The sequence below is a fragment of the Macaca mulatta genome, chromosome 1, assembly GCF_049350105.2.
Source record: "Macaca mulatta isolate MMU2019108-1 chromosome 1, T2T-MMU8v2.0, whole genome shotgun sequence".
Classification (NCBI taxonomy): Eukaryota; Metazoa; Chordata; class Mammalia; order Primates; family Cercopithecidae; genus Macaca; species Macaca mulatta.
In genome coordinates, this window is record NC_133406.1 from 155,486,754 (window position 1) to 155,501,288 (window position 14,535).

Here is a 14,535-nt window from a genome sequence, read left to right on the forward strand (position 1 = left end):
TGCCTGCTGCCCTTCCCTTTCTCAAGCCTTCTTCCTGTTTTCTTACCTTTCGTATCACTATCATCAGCCACACAGTCTCAGCGCTGCATCTGCCCCCAGGACTCTCTCCCCAGCTCCCAGGATCCACTCCCATCTCCTCCAGCACCCACGCCCCTGGATGTCAGGCCATCCTCCCTCCAACTGCTCAACAGATGTTCCAGCAAGGGGAAAAGTGTATGTGGCCTCTCATGTTGGAATTTTGAGCTTATTTTCAAATAGAAATATTTTCCACCACCCCAGGGGCTCTATGGTACAATAATTCAGGTAATTTGGAGGTTTTAAATAACTGTATGCATAACACTGATTATATGTGAAAGTATATTTCTAACTGCAGTCAGTTCGCCTGACATTGGGAATTCAAGTTGTTCATGAATGAAGGACAAATTATACACTTTTATCTCTCTCAAAAGACTAACCATAACACCTGGCACCTATGAGATGCTCAGTAAGTAACTGTTGACTTGATTCAAATCAAGTGCTCCTCTGCAAACAGACTGCATTTGTGTGTCGAATGTGTAATAAAAGTTCTATAGTTCTGCCTGAGAAAACCACAAGGTGGGACTGTGAGACTCACACTGTGCTAGTGTAGAAAAGAAGGCAGCTGTCCCTCATAAACAGAGGCATTCAGGAAGACCAGAAAGCTTTCTACCATCCACGACACTGGAAAGACAGCACCAAAGATTGTTTTCTGTGTTATCTGCCCCTACTAAACACACACTTCAAATTCTCCTGGCTTGATATATTTCACACACAAAAAAAATGATCCTTTCACACTAATTGGACTTTTTCAAGGCAAGTCTACTATAGGATCTAACATTCCTTTATCTAGAAGTCAGTAAAACTAGTGGACTGTTTCTGGTTCAAGTTGGCAATCAGTGATAACTGCAGATAACTGGCAGCCAACAGATCACACAAAACTTCTATAGTCCAATACCATAACGCTCCATCACCATGAGAACCCAACCAGGGCAAGGCCTGATGCTTCTGGCCACCCCACAGGGTCACCAGCCAAATACTATAAAACAACTGCTATTGGGTAGGCTTTGAGGCACACACTGAGGACAGCACCATAGGCTACAGCAATGAGGCTACTGTGATCAGCAAGGAGATGGGCTCACTGGAGGCTTGAGAAGAGTGGGAGGCTGGTTGCTCCAAGGAGTGTGAGACAAGTGTTGGTGCAGAGAAGGCCCCTTCAGGGCCTTCTGAAGCTGACTGAGGCCAGGAGTGCCAATCACAAGGACAATGTCTGCAAGGGCACTTCTATGGTGCACCTACTGCTGCCAGGCACAGTTTTAAGCACTTTATGTGTATTATTAACTCATTTAGTCTTCACAACAACATTCAGAGGTGGTTACTATAATTGTCTCCATTTTTTTTAGCCAAGAAAACTGAGGGCCACAGAGTTCAATAACATGACCGAGGTCAGCCTCTGGGAGTTGAAAGTGGTGGTACTGGGATAAAAACCAAGGTCCCTGAACTCTACTATGTTATGCTTTCTCTCTATGTGGACACAAAAGAGCCATGGAGAGGGTCCTGCTTCTCCACACATAGACAAGGAGGGAACAGAGATGACGTTCCATAGGATCCAGTGAATGGCAGTTATTCACCTAGCAGGAACCAAAGGCAGACTCAAGCTCTACACAATTCATGCCTCAGAATCTTATTGTGTGCACACAATAGAAGATTATGCAATATAAATCATAGGTTACACATATATTGTCCTACATAATGAATGTTATTTAAAATAACCCTCATGCATTTCAACTATGCATTCTTTTTTTTTAAACATCTTGGTTGCTATCTAGTTTTTTTTAAAAACAGCTTTGCTGAGTTATAATTGACAAATGATAAACTGCATACAATATGTACAATTTGATAAATATCTGCACATACCCCATGAAGCCATTACCACAATCAAGATAAAGAACATATCCATAAGACCCAAATGTTTCCTCCTGCCCCTGCCTTCCAATACACCTCCTTCACCCCCAAGTAACCCCAAGTAACCACTAAGCTGTTTTCTTGTCACTATAGATTAGTTTGCTTTTTTCTGGAATATTTATAAATGTACTCTTTTTGTTTATCTTCTTTCACTTAGCATAATTATTTTTGAGATTCATTCATATTGTTGAATGTAGCAATGGTTCATTCCATTGCTGGCAAGTATTCCATAAAAGAAAAAAATCTTTAAGATTTTAAAAAAGAAAATCTTAAGAAAGCTTTAAGATTTCTTGGGATTTTGGCTGTGGGTGTCATATCTGGGAAATCTTTGCCAACTCCAAGGTCACAAAGATTTTCTCCTATGTTTTCTTCTAGAAGTTTTAGAATATTTGGTTTTACTTTTAGGTCTATGATTCATTTTGAGTTAATTTTTGTATATGGTGTGATGTATGGATTGAGTTCACTTTCTTACTTATAACTATCTAACTGTTCTAGCATCATTTGTTGGAAAGACTATCCCTTCTCCACTGAATTACCTTTGCATCTTTGATGAAAATCAACTGACCATGAACATGTGATCTATTTTTGGACTCTATTCTCATGGATTAATCTATTTATCTGTCTTTATAGTATCTTTTTATAGTAAAAAGAGTTAACATAAACATACTTTGTGACAGTCCTATGTAAGGAAATGTGCATGTACTAGTAATTTAATTTCCACATCAATCTTTTGAGGTAGATAGTCCATCTTGCTTTTCAGATGAAGAAGCAGAGGCTCAGGGAGGTGAAGTCATCTGTGGCCATAGAGTCACTAAATGACTTTAAGTAATAAGTTTATGACTTAAACCAGGTCTGTCTAATTTCAAAGCCTGTGCTATTAACCACTTGTGGCAAACAGAATAATGTCCCCCTAATATTTTCATGTCTAATTCCTGAAACTTGTTAATATGGTTTTGTATGTCCCCACCCAAATCTCATCTTGAATAATTCCCATGTGCAGTGGGAGGGGCCCAGTGGGAGGTAATTGAATCATGGGGGCAGGACTTTCCTGTGCTGTTCTCATGATAGTGAATAAGTCTCACGAGACCTGATGGTTTTATAAAGGGAAGTTTTCCTATACATGCTGTCTTGCCTGCTGCCATGTAAGATGTGACTTTGCTCCTCATTCACCTTCCACGATGATTGTGAAGCCTCCCCAGCCATGTAGAACTGTGAGTCAATTAAACCTCTTTTTTCAAATAAATTACCCAGTCTCAGATATGTCTTTATTAGAAGCATGAGAACAGACTAATACACTTCTGTATTGTTACCTTACATAAGAAAAGGGACTTGTAGATATAATTATGTTAAGGATCTTTACTTTGTGTTGTTTTTGTTTTTATGTTCTTTTTATTTATTTATTTTTCATTTTTTTTAAACATTTATCCCAGATGTTGAAGGTTAAGGATTTTGAGGTGGGGAGATGATTGGGCCTTTGAGATTGGCCCAGTGTAATCCCAGGGGGCCTTATAAGAGGGCGACAGGAGGATCAAAGTCAAGGAAGGAGATGTGACAAGGGAAACAGACGTCATAGAGAATGATTCAAAGATGCTATGCTGCTGGTTTTGAAGAGGAAGGAAGGGGCCAGGAGTCAATAAATACAGTGGCCTCTAGAAGCTGAAAAAGACAAGGAAACATATTCACCCCTCAGGGCCTCCAGAGATAATCAGCCCTGCTGACACCTTGACATTAGCCCAGTGAAAGTAATTTCGGACTCTTGATTTCCAGAACTGTTAAATAATAAATTTATATTGTTTAAGCCACTAAGTTTGTGGCAATTTGTTACAGCAGCAATAGGCAACTTGTATACCACTAAGTCGTATTATAATTTGGACAGATTATTTAATATTTGGGAGTCACAGAGCACCTTCATGTCTGTAATGGCCACGATAATGCCTACTTTATAGAGCTAAGGCAATGAGAAGAGTGGGCCTGGCACAAAGTCATTGCTCCACAAATATTAGCTATGTGTAAAAATTATATTTATTCTCCAGAAACCTCTGGGCATTGCCCTGTTAGGCCCTTAGGACTGACAGTTTTTTAATTAGCTTATTGATACTTTGGTTCCTTCTTAGAAAAAGAGATCTCAGTTTCTTGGAGCATGACAGCCATCAGCCCTGAGTAACAGTTGGCAAAGTCAGGGCCCCACCATGAGGAAGTCAGAGGGGTCCTGACGCTACCTGAGGGGAGTCTGGGAGTAGAGACAGGCTTGAGGAGAAGGGGATGCTAACTCAAAACCTACACTTGTCTCACCATAAAGTTCTGAGGTTAGTTTTTTCTTTCCCTTAAGCAAACATATTCCTATTTTTCAGTTCATTTACTTTCAATGAATACATCTCAAACCGTGCCCCTTTATCAGGTTCATAGATTTTCTTACCAGTCAATGCATTTAGTCAAGAAATATTTACTGAGCACCCACTATGTGAAGAGCATGGTGCTACTGCCAGGGTATCCAGTCTAGACAGAGAGACAGATATTAAATAATAAAGTACACTCATAGATAAAAATTGTGGGCTGGGCATGGTAGCTCACACCTGTAATCCCAGCACTTTGGGAGGCCAAGGCAAGAGGATCTCCTTGAGCCCAGGAGTTCAAGACAGCCTGGGCAACATAATGAGAACCCATCTCTATGGAAAAAGAAGAAAAAAAAATAAAAAACAAAAATAAATAAAAACAAATTGTGATAAGTGCTATTTGGGAGAAAACAGGGTGAGAGATGGAACTAAGAAGGGTAGCTGTGGTGGTCTATTTAGACAGGAACAAGAGACAACACAATTCATTCACTCATTCATTTATTCAGTAATGAGTTATAGTGCTGTTTGCCATGATTTGGCCATGAGTTCAGTGTTAGGGATCAACAGTATATATTAAATAAGGAGTATTTAAACAGAAATACACATAAGACAAGGTTATGTATTGACTAGTTAATGAAAATGTGACCAGAGGCTCACAGGAACCTAACCCTGTGTTTCCCCTAGGGGTAATAGTTCAGTATTGGCTAATTCAGTATTCAAAGGGACTGTATAGATTCCAGGAACAAGAATTGACTGTACTTTAACTTCAGAATTTTAAGTGCTATGAAAGCAATTAAACAAGGTAATAGGTGACACAGAGGTCAAGGAACATCTCTTCAGGAAGTGAGATAGTGGTCTAGATCTCAACGATAAGAAAGAGAAAATTGCATAAGGGGAAGATCTAGCTAGGCATCAGGGGCAGCAAAAGCAATGGCCTTGAGGCTGGAATAAATTTGGAACATTCTGTGCTAAGCAGGGCTGATGGGCTGTAGGTTGGCAAAGAGGAGGAGGAAACAAGGTCAGGACCACTTGAGCACAGGAGTCAGGACCACTGTAAGGTGTGTCCAATGGCAAAGAAAGACCATGGGGGAGTTTAAGCAAGAAACACGAGTTTAAGCATGGTCAGGCTGCTGTGTGCCCAGTGGACTGAAGGAGAGTGAGTGGAAGCAGTGATATCAATTAGAAACCTCGGGAACTAACCGATGTGAGGAGTGCGGAGGTTTGGACTAAGGTTGCAGATGGGAAGATAATGCGAAGCACATGGGTTTGAGATATATTTTAAAAGAGGTGGAATTCACAGAAGTTGGGGTGGTTTGGAAGGGGTAGGGAGGTGTGGAGGGAGAGAGAGAAAGAAATTAAAGACGACTCCCATGTTTCACTAACTCAATAAATACTTATTGGGCAGCATATTCTGCCACAGGCACTGTGCTGGGTGCTGATAACAGAGCCACTGACATTAGCTGACATTCTCTCACTTTTTCCCTGCCTCCACACTCCACACCTCTGCCCCTCTCTACCGCCCTGACCCAGGTCATCACCATCTTTTCCCTGGATTGTTGGAAAAACTTTCTAACTAGTCTCTCTGCTTCAGTCCTTGCTCCTGCAGTTTGCTTCACAGTAGCCAGGACGACCTGACCCTTTAAAAACATGTCAGATGGAGTCACTCGTTGATTAAATACTACCAATATTTCCTCATCCCATATGATTAAAAGACAAAATCTTTACAGTGGCCTACAGAGCTTTTAAGTCTTCCTCCTTGCCCCCCTCATTGTCTCCTTTCTTTTTTAAAAATGAAGTGTGTCATCTAAGTCAACTCGAAGAGAGAGGTTCCCCCTCCATCCCACCAAAAGAAGTCTTGTTGTAATAAGATTACTTAGCCTTTACATGTAGGAACAACATTAGGTTAGTTGTCTAAGTTCTAGTTATTTGCTTAAAAACCAGCCTCTTTCCTTGAAATAGTGGCATCTTAGCGTGAAATACAGATAACTACCTATGAGCAAAAGTTTGAAAAAATACTTACCTGATAAAAGTCTTAAGTTGCAGACTTACAACACTTTATAGTTATAAAAGGCCTTCCAATAATCATATAATGAATTTTTAATGAACTGCTTGGTCCAAGTTTGTTTCTCAGTTTGAAATTCTCTACTCTTATTTTTTCTTTAAAAAATTTTTCATTTTATATTTTAATTAGAATAGTATCATTTTAGCCCATGTACATTTTGATTGATCACTTCAGTTTGTAGTATTCCTGCTTGCTTACTGCATAATTAAAATATTATAAAATTGAGGACGTAAGTTGCAAATTATATTTCCACTTACCCATGCTCTCCATATTTACTGGTTCCATGTCTTCACTAGCTAGAATATAATAAAAGGAAGTCAAATTTACATTTTTGAATCAAATACATCTCAGTTTATTATAGTCTTGTTTTCTTTTTCTTTTGAGATGGACTCTTGCTCTGTCGCCCAGGCTGACGTGCAGTGGCATGATCTCGGCTCACTGCAACCTCTGCCTCTGGGGTTCAAGTGATTCTCCTGCCTCAGCCTCCTGAGTAGCTGGGATTATGGGTGTGCGCCACCACGCCTGGCTAATTTTTGTTTTTTTAATAGAGACGGGGTTTCACCATGTTGGTCAGGTTGGTCTCGAACTCCTGACCTCATGATCCACCCGCCTCAGCCTCCCAAAGTGCTGGGATTACAGGCGTGAACCACTGTGCCCGGCCAGTTTATTATAATCTTTACCAAACCTCAAAACACAAAATATAAGTGCAAATATACAATGAAGAGTTAAACTATCTTGTGAATAATTAGAGAAAATCTGAATAATTGTCTTTCACACTGTTATCTCTTAGTGATATGTTTACTACAGCATTCATTATATGGCATTTAATTGGTATCATAATGAAATTAGTCAAAAGACTAATCCGTAAGAATGAATCTCCATATATCTTATTCCTCATTCATTTGACTTTATGACACAGGAATATTTTATTTAATTTGATATGTAAAACCATAATCATTTTGCTTCTAATATATATACAAATACTCCACAAAAAAATCCCATTCAATGAAGAAATAATCCTACCAGCTAATATTGGTTTTGGGCTTTTTTTGCGACGTGATGACTTTTTCTTTAGTTTTGGAGCCATGGTTCTGGCTTGGGCTGCATAAAGAGATGATATTATTAGTAAATTATTACAGTTTGCAAACAACTTACAATTTCAAATACTAAACATTATCATTTAATAAACATAAGAATATGTTTTCTAAGTTTTACCCTGGGCTAAATCAACCTGTATCTTCCTAGAACGGGTGATCTGTGACAAAGGTTTATTGCAACAACAATCTTACTGATGAGATCTTACTGTTCCGGTGGAGCCATTCAGCTGAAGCACACTGTGGTGACCTGCCAGAGCAAAGTCTCAGCCACAGGTCCTGCCATGGAAGCACAACAGAGGACTTGGCTTCCCTGCATCTCACTGAAATTCCCATCCCAGGTAGCTGCTCTGTGCTACCTTTTGCTGGGCTTTCCAACAGGTAGTCCAGCTACAAAGACAAGATAGGCCACTGGGAGTGATAGGCCCACAACATGCATATGCATATCTAATTTTTAAATTAACATAATTGAGATCATACTTTTGTCTTAGGATGTGAACACATAACCACTAAGGCCTTATTTGGGCTATCAGAGAGAATGCCTCCAAAAGTTTTCCATGGAACTGCTCATCAATTTTGACAGGATACAACACTGGCCAAGGTCACCACCATGACATCAAATCCTTGTCATCTCCGCCATGCTCACCTTTGTCCCGTTCTGTTTAAATGGTTAGGAGTGTGACTGCAGGAGCCTGGTCAGCAGAGTTTTTAAACAGGCTCTACTTTTTCCAGCTGAGTGACCATGGGCAAATTACTTACCTTCTCTAAGTCTCAGTTCATTCATCTATTTAATGGCGATAATAATAAAATCCACCCCACAAGGTGACTGTGAAGACTTAATGAAATGAAGTGTCATCAGTCAACTCAATCATCTCTGACTGGTTTGTATCACTTTAACAAATCAACACAGACTATTATTTCACAGCCTATGGTCAAAATATCAAAGTTTTATTTTATTCCTAGATACTCAATCACAAAATCTTGTCCAAAGTGTGGATGTGAGTGTGTCTGTGTTTTTTTGTAAACATCTTTGCTTTAGATTTTCTCATATGTATTTTTTAAATAATAAAAATAATAGCTCACATTCGTGAAGTGCTTACTATGTGCCAAGCACAGTTCCAAGTACTTTATATGTATTTTTAATTTAATCTTAACCACATTAAAACATTTTTATTGACATATAATAGTTGTACATATTTGGGGGTACATGTGATATTTTGATACATGTATACAATGTATAATGGTCAAATTGGCATAACTGGGATTATCCATCATCTGAAACATTTATCTTTGTGTTCGGAACATTACAATTCTTCTAGCAATTTTGAAATATGCAATGAATTATTTCCTACTGTACTACTAAATACTAGATAACCACATTTTATTATTACTATTATCTTCGTCTCCATTTTATAATGAGAAAACGGGGCCCCAAGAGGTTCAGGTGACTCTCCTGAAGGGACACAGAGCTCAATGGGCACTGGTGTCAGGCTGTGAGCCCAAGCAGCCTGGCTCTAATAGCCACATTCTTACCCTCTGTACTAGATGATCCCTTGGATTTCAATGATAACTAACTGCTGTGCTTCATTGCAAATGAAACTATTTTAAATCATTGTCTTTACCCAGGAAGGCAGGATTTTTTTTTTTTTTGAGACAGAGTCTCACTCTGTCGCCCAGGCTGGAGTGCAGCGGTGCGGACTCAGCTCACTGCAACCTCTGCTTCCTGGGTTCAAGCAATTCTCCTGCCTCAGCCTCCCAAGTAGCTGGGACTAAAGGCGCGTGCCAGCATGCCCGGCTAATTTTTGTATTTTTAGTAGAGATGGGGTTTCACCATATTGGCCAGGCTGGTCTCGAACTCCTGACCTGGTGATCCACCAGCCTCGGCCTCCCAAAGTGCTGGGATTACAGGCACGAGCCACTGCGCCCAGCTAAAACGCAGGATTTTATTATCTAATCAATATTTTATGATTCTGACAATTTCTATTTTTAAGATATTCTGCAATGAATGGATCTGATTTAACTCTTTAGGCTATCAAATGTCCTCCATATCACTTCCCAGTCTTAGTATATTTCAAATCTTTCATCTATTCCTTTTTTCAGAAGATTCCTTATCAATGTACTCCTTCTCCATATGCTATCCCAGCTGCGTTTTAGTTTGATGTAAAATACTGGAAAAAACTTTCTTTTTTTTCTCCCCCAAGACGCCTACTCTGTCGCCCAGGCTGGAGTGCTGTGGTGCACTCACAGCCGTAATCCCAGCACTTTGGGAGGCCGAGGTGGGTGGATCACAAGGTCCGGAGTTTGAGATCAGCCTGGTCAACATGGTGAAAAACTCTTAACACCACTTAGCCTCACCCTACGCACACACCATCACCACCACCACTATTTATTCCACATATATACATTGAGTGACTATGCTGCACCAGATGCTATCCTAGGTGTTAGGGATACAGCAGTGAACAAAATAGGCAAAAACCCTTGCGCAAGCTTACAATCTAGGGGAAGAAAGATGAACAAATAAAGGAGGAAAACATAATTAGTATTTTAAGTGGTGAGAACTACTAAGGAGAAAAATAAGGTAAAAAAAAGGAATTGGACATTGAAGCAAAGACTTGAGAAAGGAGAAAGCAAGAAACACAGATATCTGGGAGAGGAAGAGTATTTTCAGGTGGAGGGAACAGTATGTCTAAGGGTTCTGCGGCAGGATCATGCCTGGCATATTTAAGAAAACAGCAAGAAGGTCATGATGGCTGGAGCAGAGTCAGGGAAAGACTACAGGCAAAGCTGGTCAGAAAGGTGATAGGGATATATTAGTCAGCTTTGCTGCACTAACAAATGACCCCTACATCTCAGTGACATACAATAACAAAAATTTATTTCTTCTCATGCTATGCACTGTAGTGTGGATGAGCTGCTGCAAGTCTTCTTATTCCGGGACCCAGGCTGAAGAAGCAGGCCTTATTTCACATGTACCACTTTCACAGCAGAGAAAAAAGCAGGAGAGCTAACGGAACTACATAATGCTTCCTAACTTTCTCCTTGGCACTGACATATTGTGCCTCCTGCTGACATTCTATTGGCCCAAGCAAGTAAGTCAATCCTGATAATGGGGGAGGGATTCTCTGCCTGATTGGCAGTAGGTGGGAATGTATGATCCTCTTACAGGTATGGGAGGTAATGGCTGGGAAAGATATAATTGGAAACAACTATATAATATGCCACCAAGGTCTAGGTCATGTATTAGGACCTTGGCTTTCACTCTGAATGAGGTGGAGAGGTACTGGATGGCTTTGAGCTGAGAAGTTACTTTACTCCATCTGTCCCACAATTTAAGGATCAATATGGCTGCTGTGTTGAAAAAAGACTGCAACAAGGAAAAGGCTGAAGCAGGAAATCCAGTTGAGAGACATTTAAAAATCCATGGAAGAGATGAGAGTGCTTAGATCAGAGAGGTGAAAGTGAGATGGGAAAAGTGATCGGATTCTGGGTATGTTTTGTTAAGTAGACCCAATAAGATTCACTGGTGACTTGAACATATCACTTATGAGAAGGATAACATCAATGAATTTTGCCTAAGAAATTGAAAGCATGGAGTTGCTATTTATTGAGATGGAGATCCCATGGAAAGAGCAGATTTGAAAGAGAAGTTCAGAAGTTCAATTGAAGGTATATGAAGTTAGATTGCAAACTAGACTATAAACTCTGTTAGCATGGGGATTATATTTTCTTTCCAATTTTTGTAACCCCTGTAACTAGCACAGTGAACATACTAAAAAAAAAAAAAAAACAAAAAAAACCCCCCAAAAAACCCTTAGATTTATAGAATTTCTAGTCTAAACGAAAGGCTTCTGCCTAATGGTCTGTGGAATAATCTGTATGCATGCTGTATTACTTTTCTCTTAATGCTGTAACAAATTACCACAAATTTTGTGACTTAAAACTACACAAATCTACTATCTTACAGCTTTGTAGTTCAGATGTCTGACACAGGTCTCACTGGCTTAAACCAGGGAGTCAGCAGGGCTGCATTCCTTTCTTTCCAGAGCCTCTAGGAGAGAATCTCCTTTTCTGCCTTTTCCAATCTCTAGAGCCCACCAGCATTTCTTGGTTTGTGGCTCCATCTTCCAACTTCAGAGTCAGAAGGGAGAGTTAAGTCCTTCTTACATAGCATACTCTGACCTCTCATTTCTTTTTCACTTTTAAGGACCCTTGTGACTACATTGGGCCTACCTAGATAATCCAGGATAATCTCCCTATGTTAAGGTCCACGATCTTAATTTCATCTGTGACTTTACTTCTTTGCCATGTATGGTAACATATTCACAGGTTCCAGGAATTAGGAAGCGCTGCCTTAGAATTAAACTTGAATATAGGTATCAGTTTACAATCATCCCCCAAATAATCAAAGTAAACAAGTGTCCTGTTCTTTTCAAACGCTGCTATGAAACGCTCTGTAGATAATTTGAGTTTCCAGTTTTCAGGGAAAACCAAAGTCAAATTTTTGGCAACAAATTAGGCACCAAAATTGGAACGTGCATTAACGCGTGCTGCCTTACCTGAACTGCTCATTTACTACTTTCACAAACGTTAATTGATTACTGTCTAAATTACTGACTGGTGACTAAGGGCAAAGTGACCTAGTGACTGGTGACCAGGTACTAGTGACCAGGTTGTTCTAAAGGCTTTTAGGGGTCTTAATTCTTCTTCATTAAAAAGCATAATATCTCCATTTCTAGGCACCACAGACAGAAACATTCATAAGCGGAAGTGAGCCAGGTGAATATAGTCTAAACTGAAAGGAAAATGGTTACTTTGGGAGTAGCCACCTTATATTGTATTTCAGTTTCAGGCAAAATTTTGCAGTTTATTTTAGTAATTGTAAATAATAAAAATCCTACCAACATTATGTATGGAAAATAAATCACTTTCAATTGGGGGTATCGAAACCAAATGAATAATATACTCTATAACTTCAATAAACACATTTATTCAAGGTTTATTTTTTATGTAGATCTTTCTTTTTAAAAACAAATTCCCAATAAAAGATATTACTTTCAAATTATAGCAGGACTTACTGAAGATTTTTTCATAAAATTAATTGAATATTTCATGAATGTGTTACATTTAACAAACCTTTTTCTATTGAGTTGCTTATTAAAAGATTATGAAAAAATTTTCAATACCCAATCCTACTTTACTAAGATTACTTTGAAATGTGCATAACATTTTTTCTGTTCCCAGCTGAAATCAATTTGTAATTATTAAGAGCAGCAGAAGAGGAGAGGCGTGGTGGTTCATGCCTGTAATCCCAGCACTTTGGGAGGCTGAGGCGGGCGGATCATGAGGTCAGGAGATCAAGACCATCCTGGCTAACACAGTGAAACCCCCGTCTCTTTTAAAAATACAAAAAAAAAAAAAAAAAATTATCCAGTCATGGTGGTGGGCGCCTATAGTCTCAGCTACTAGAAGGCTGAAACAGGAGAATGGTGTGAACCCAGGAGGTGGATGGAGCTTGCGGTGAGCCAAGATCACGCCACTGCACTCCAGCCTGGGTGACAGAGTGAGATTCCAATTCAAAAAATATATATATATATATTTCATCTACTCCTAAAATAAAGGTTGTGCCTAACCCAGTGGCTTGTGTTTTGACTGGTTTTCAAACCACTAGAGCTGAGTGGATTTCAAAATAGAAATTTTGGAAGGTAACACTTAGAAATGTTTAAGCATTTTTATTAAAAATATTTTTGATATTAAAACTACTTATTTTCTTTGTAAATTAATTTACGCATTTCAGAACACCTTTTGCCATCAATGCACAAAGGTCACATTTTCTAGATTCTATGTTAATAGCAAGAGACATTAGAGGTTGACAAAAGTGTATATTTGGTAAGTCCCCTGCATAACAGATCAAAACCTGTGATGGTGCACCACTTGATTACGAGGACCACTGCATTCACAGCTGTCTACGATCTGCTTCCAAACTAACTCTCCAACTTGCCCATGACTGTATCCTCTTATGATGCTTCTATTATTCAGGAGGTTAACTACTATAGATGAAGGCATAAGTAACATAAATTAAATTGTCATAATACAGTGATTTAAACAGCTATTAATTGCCTCTCTTCACTTTATTCATGTAATGCATTGTGAAAGTTATCAGAATCAGCATGGAGCCACTTGTGTTAAAAACCCTGACAAACAGAGCTAGGGAAGGCCATGAAGGGAGTGTATGTCACAAATGCTAGATAACAAGAACTATCACAAAAGACTATACAAAACCACAACCTTGCATAAAGGTCATTGCCACTCTACACACACACACAAAATACTACTGCTAGGATATCTGCCCAGGAACTGCCTGTCCAACCTCAGACTGGTGCCACCCTTGTCACTGATTCTGTAGCCAAGGATAACTATCTGAAGACAATGATATAATCCTCCTCATTTTTCCTTTAAAAACCTTTGTCTTCTTTTATCTCCCTGAATATGCATATAGTTTACCACTGCATGTGTCTTCCCATTGTAATGCATATTCCCAAATAAACATTTTATTTTAGAGAGTCCCCCTCTCTGTTTGCTATCTAGGTTGACAACACACACCTGTTTACATACTCTCATTTGTTGCCTGTGTGTATGTGTGGCTTATTCCCAGCCAAGAGATCTTGATTATGAAAGGCCTTGTAGCACTGGCACCTTCTCTTTAACTGGGGTCTTCCTTAAAAAGTCTTATCTTCTCAGATCTTCTTCAATTAGCTGACCTCATCTAGGTGGTCATCATCTTCTTTCCTCTTCCCAAATAATTTACAAGCTCATCATGCTGGCCTTCCATTTTTCTATATTTATTCATGTATTTATTTATTTATTTTAATTGAGACGGAGTCTCGCTTTGTTACCCAGGCTGGAGTGTAATGGCGTAATCTTGGCTCACTGTAACCTCTGCCTCCTGGGTTCAAGTGATTCTCCTGCCTCAGCCTCCCAAGTAGTTGGGATTACAAGCACCCACCACCATGCCCATTTTTTAAATCTATTTTTTTTAGTATTTATTTATTTATTTATTTATTTAATG

At 39.2% G+C, this 14,535-nt stretch overlaps 1 protein-coding gene across 4 annotated transcripts in view; it reads right to left on the reverse strand.

Annotated features, from left to right (window-relative positions):
* DNAI3 (dynein axonemal intermediate chain 3) overlaps positions 1–14,535 on the reverse strand; it is a 142,214-nt gene that overhangs the window by 56,999 nt on the left and 70,680 nt on the right. For 2 of the 4 annotated variants that reach the window (XM_015144182.3, XM_077953449.1), the window contains exons 2-3: positions 7,399–7,476; positions 6,633–6,671 (exon numbers count right to left, since the gene is read on the reverse strand). The exons of 1 other annotated variant lie outside the window; for it this stretch is intronic. In XM_015144182.3, coding sequence (XP_014999668.3) covers positions 6,633–6,671; positions 7,399–7,462 — 103 coding nt within the window. In that variant the 5' untranslated portion in view covers positions 7,463–7,476. The remainder of the gene's footprint in view (positions 1–6,632; positions 6,672–7,398; positions 7,477–14,535) is intronic. One more of the 4 variants, XM_077953440.1, reaches the window with a different exon arrangement.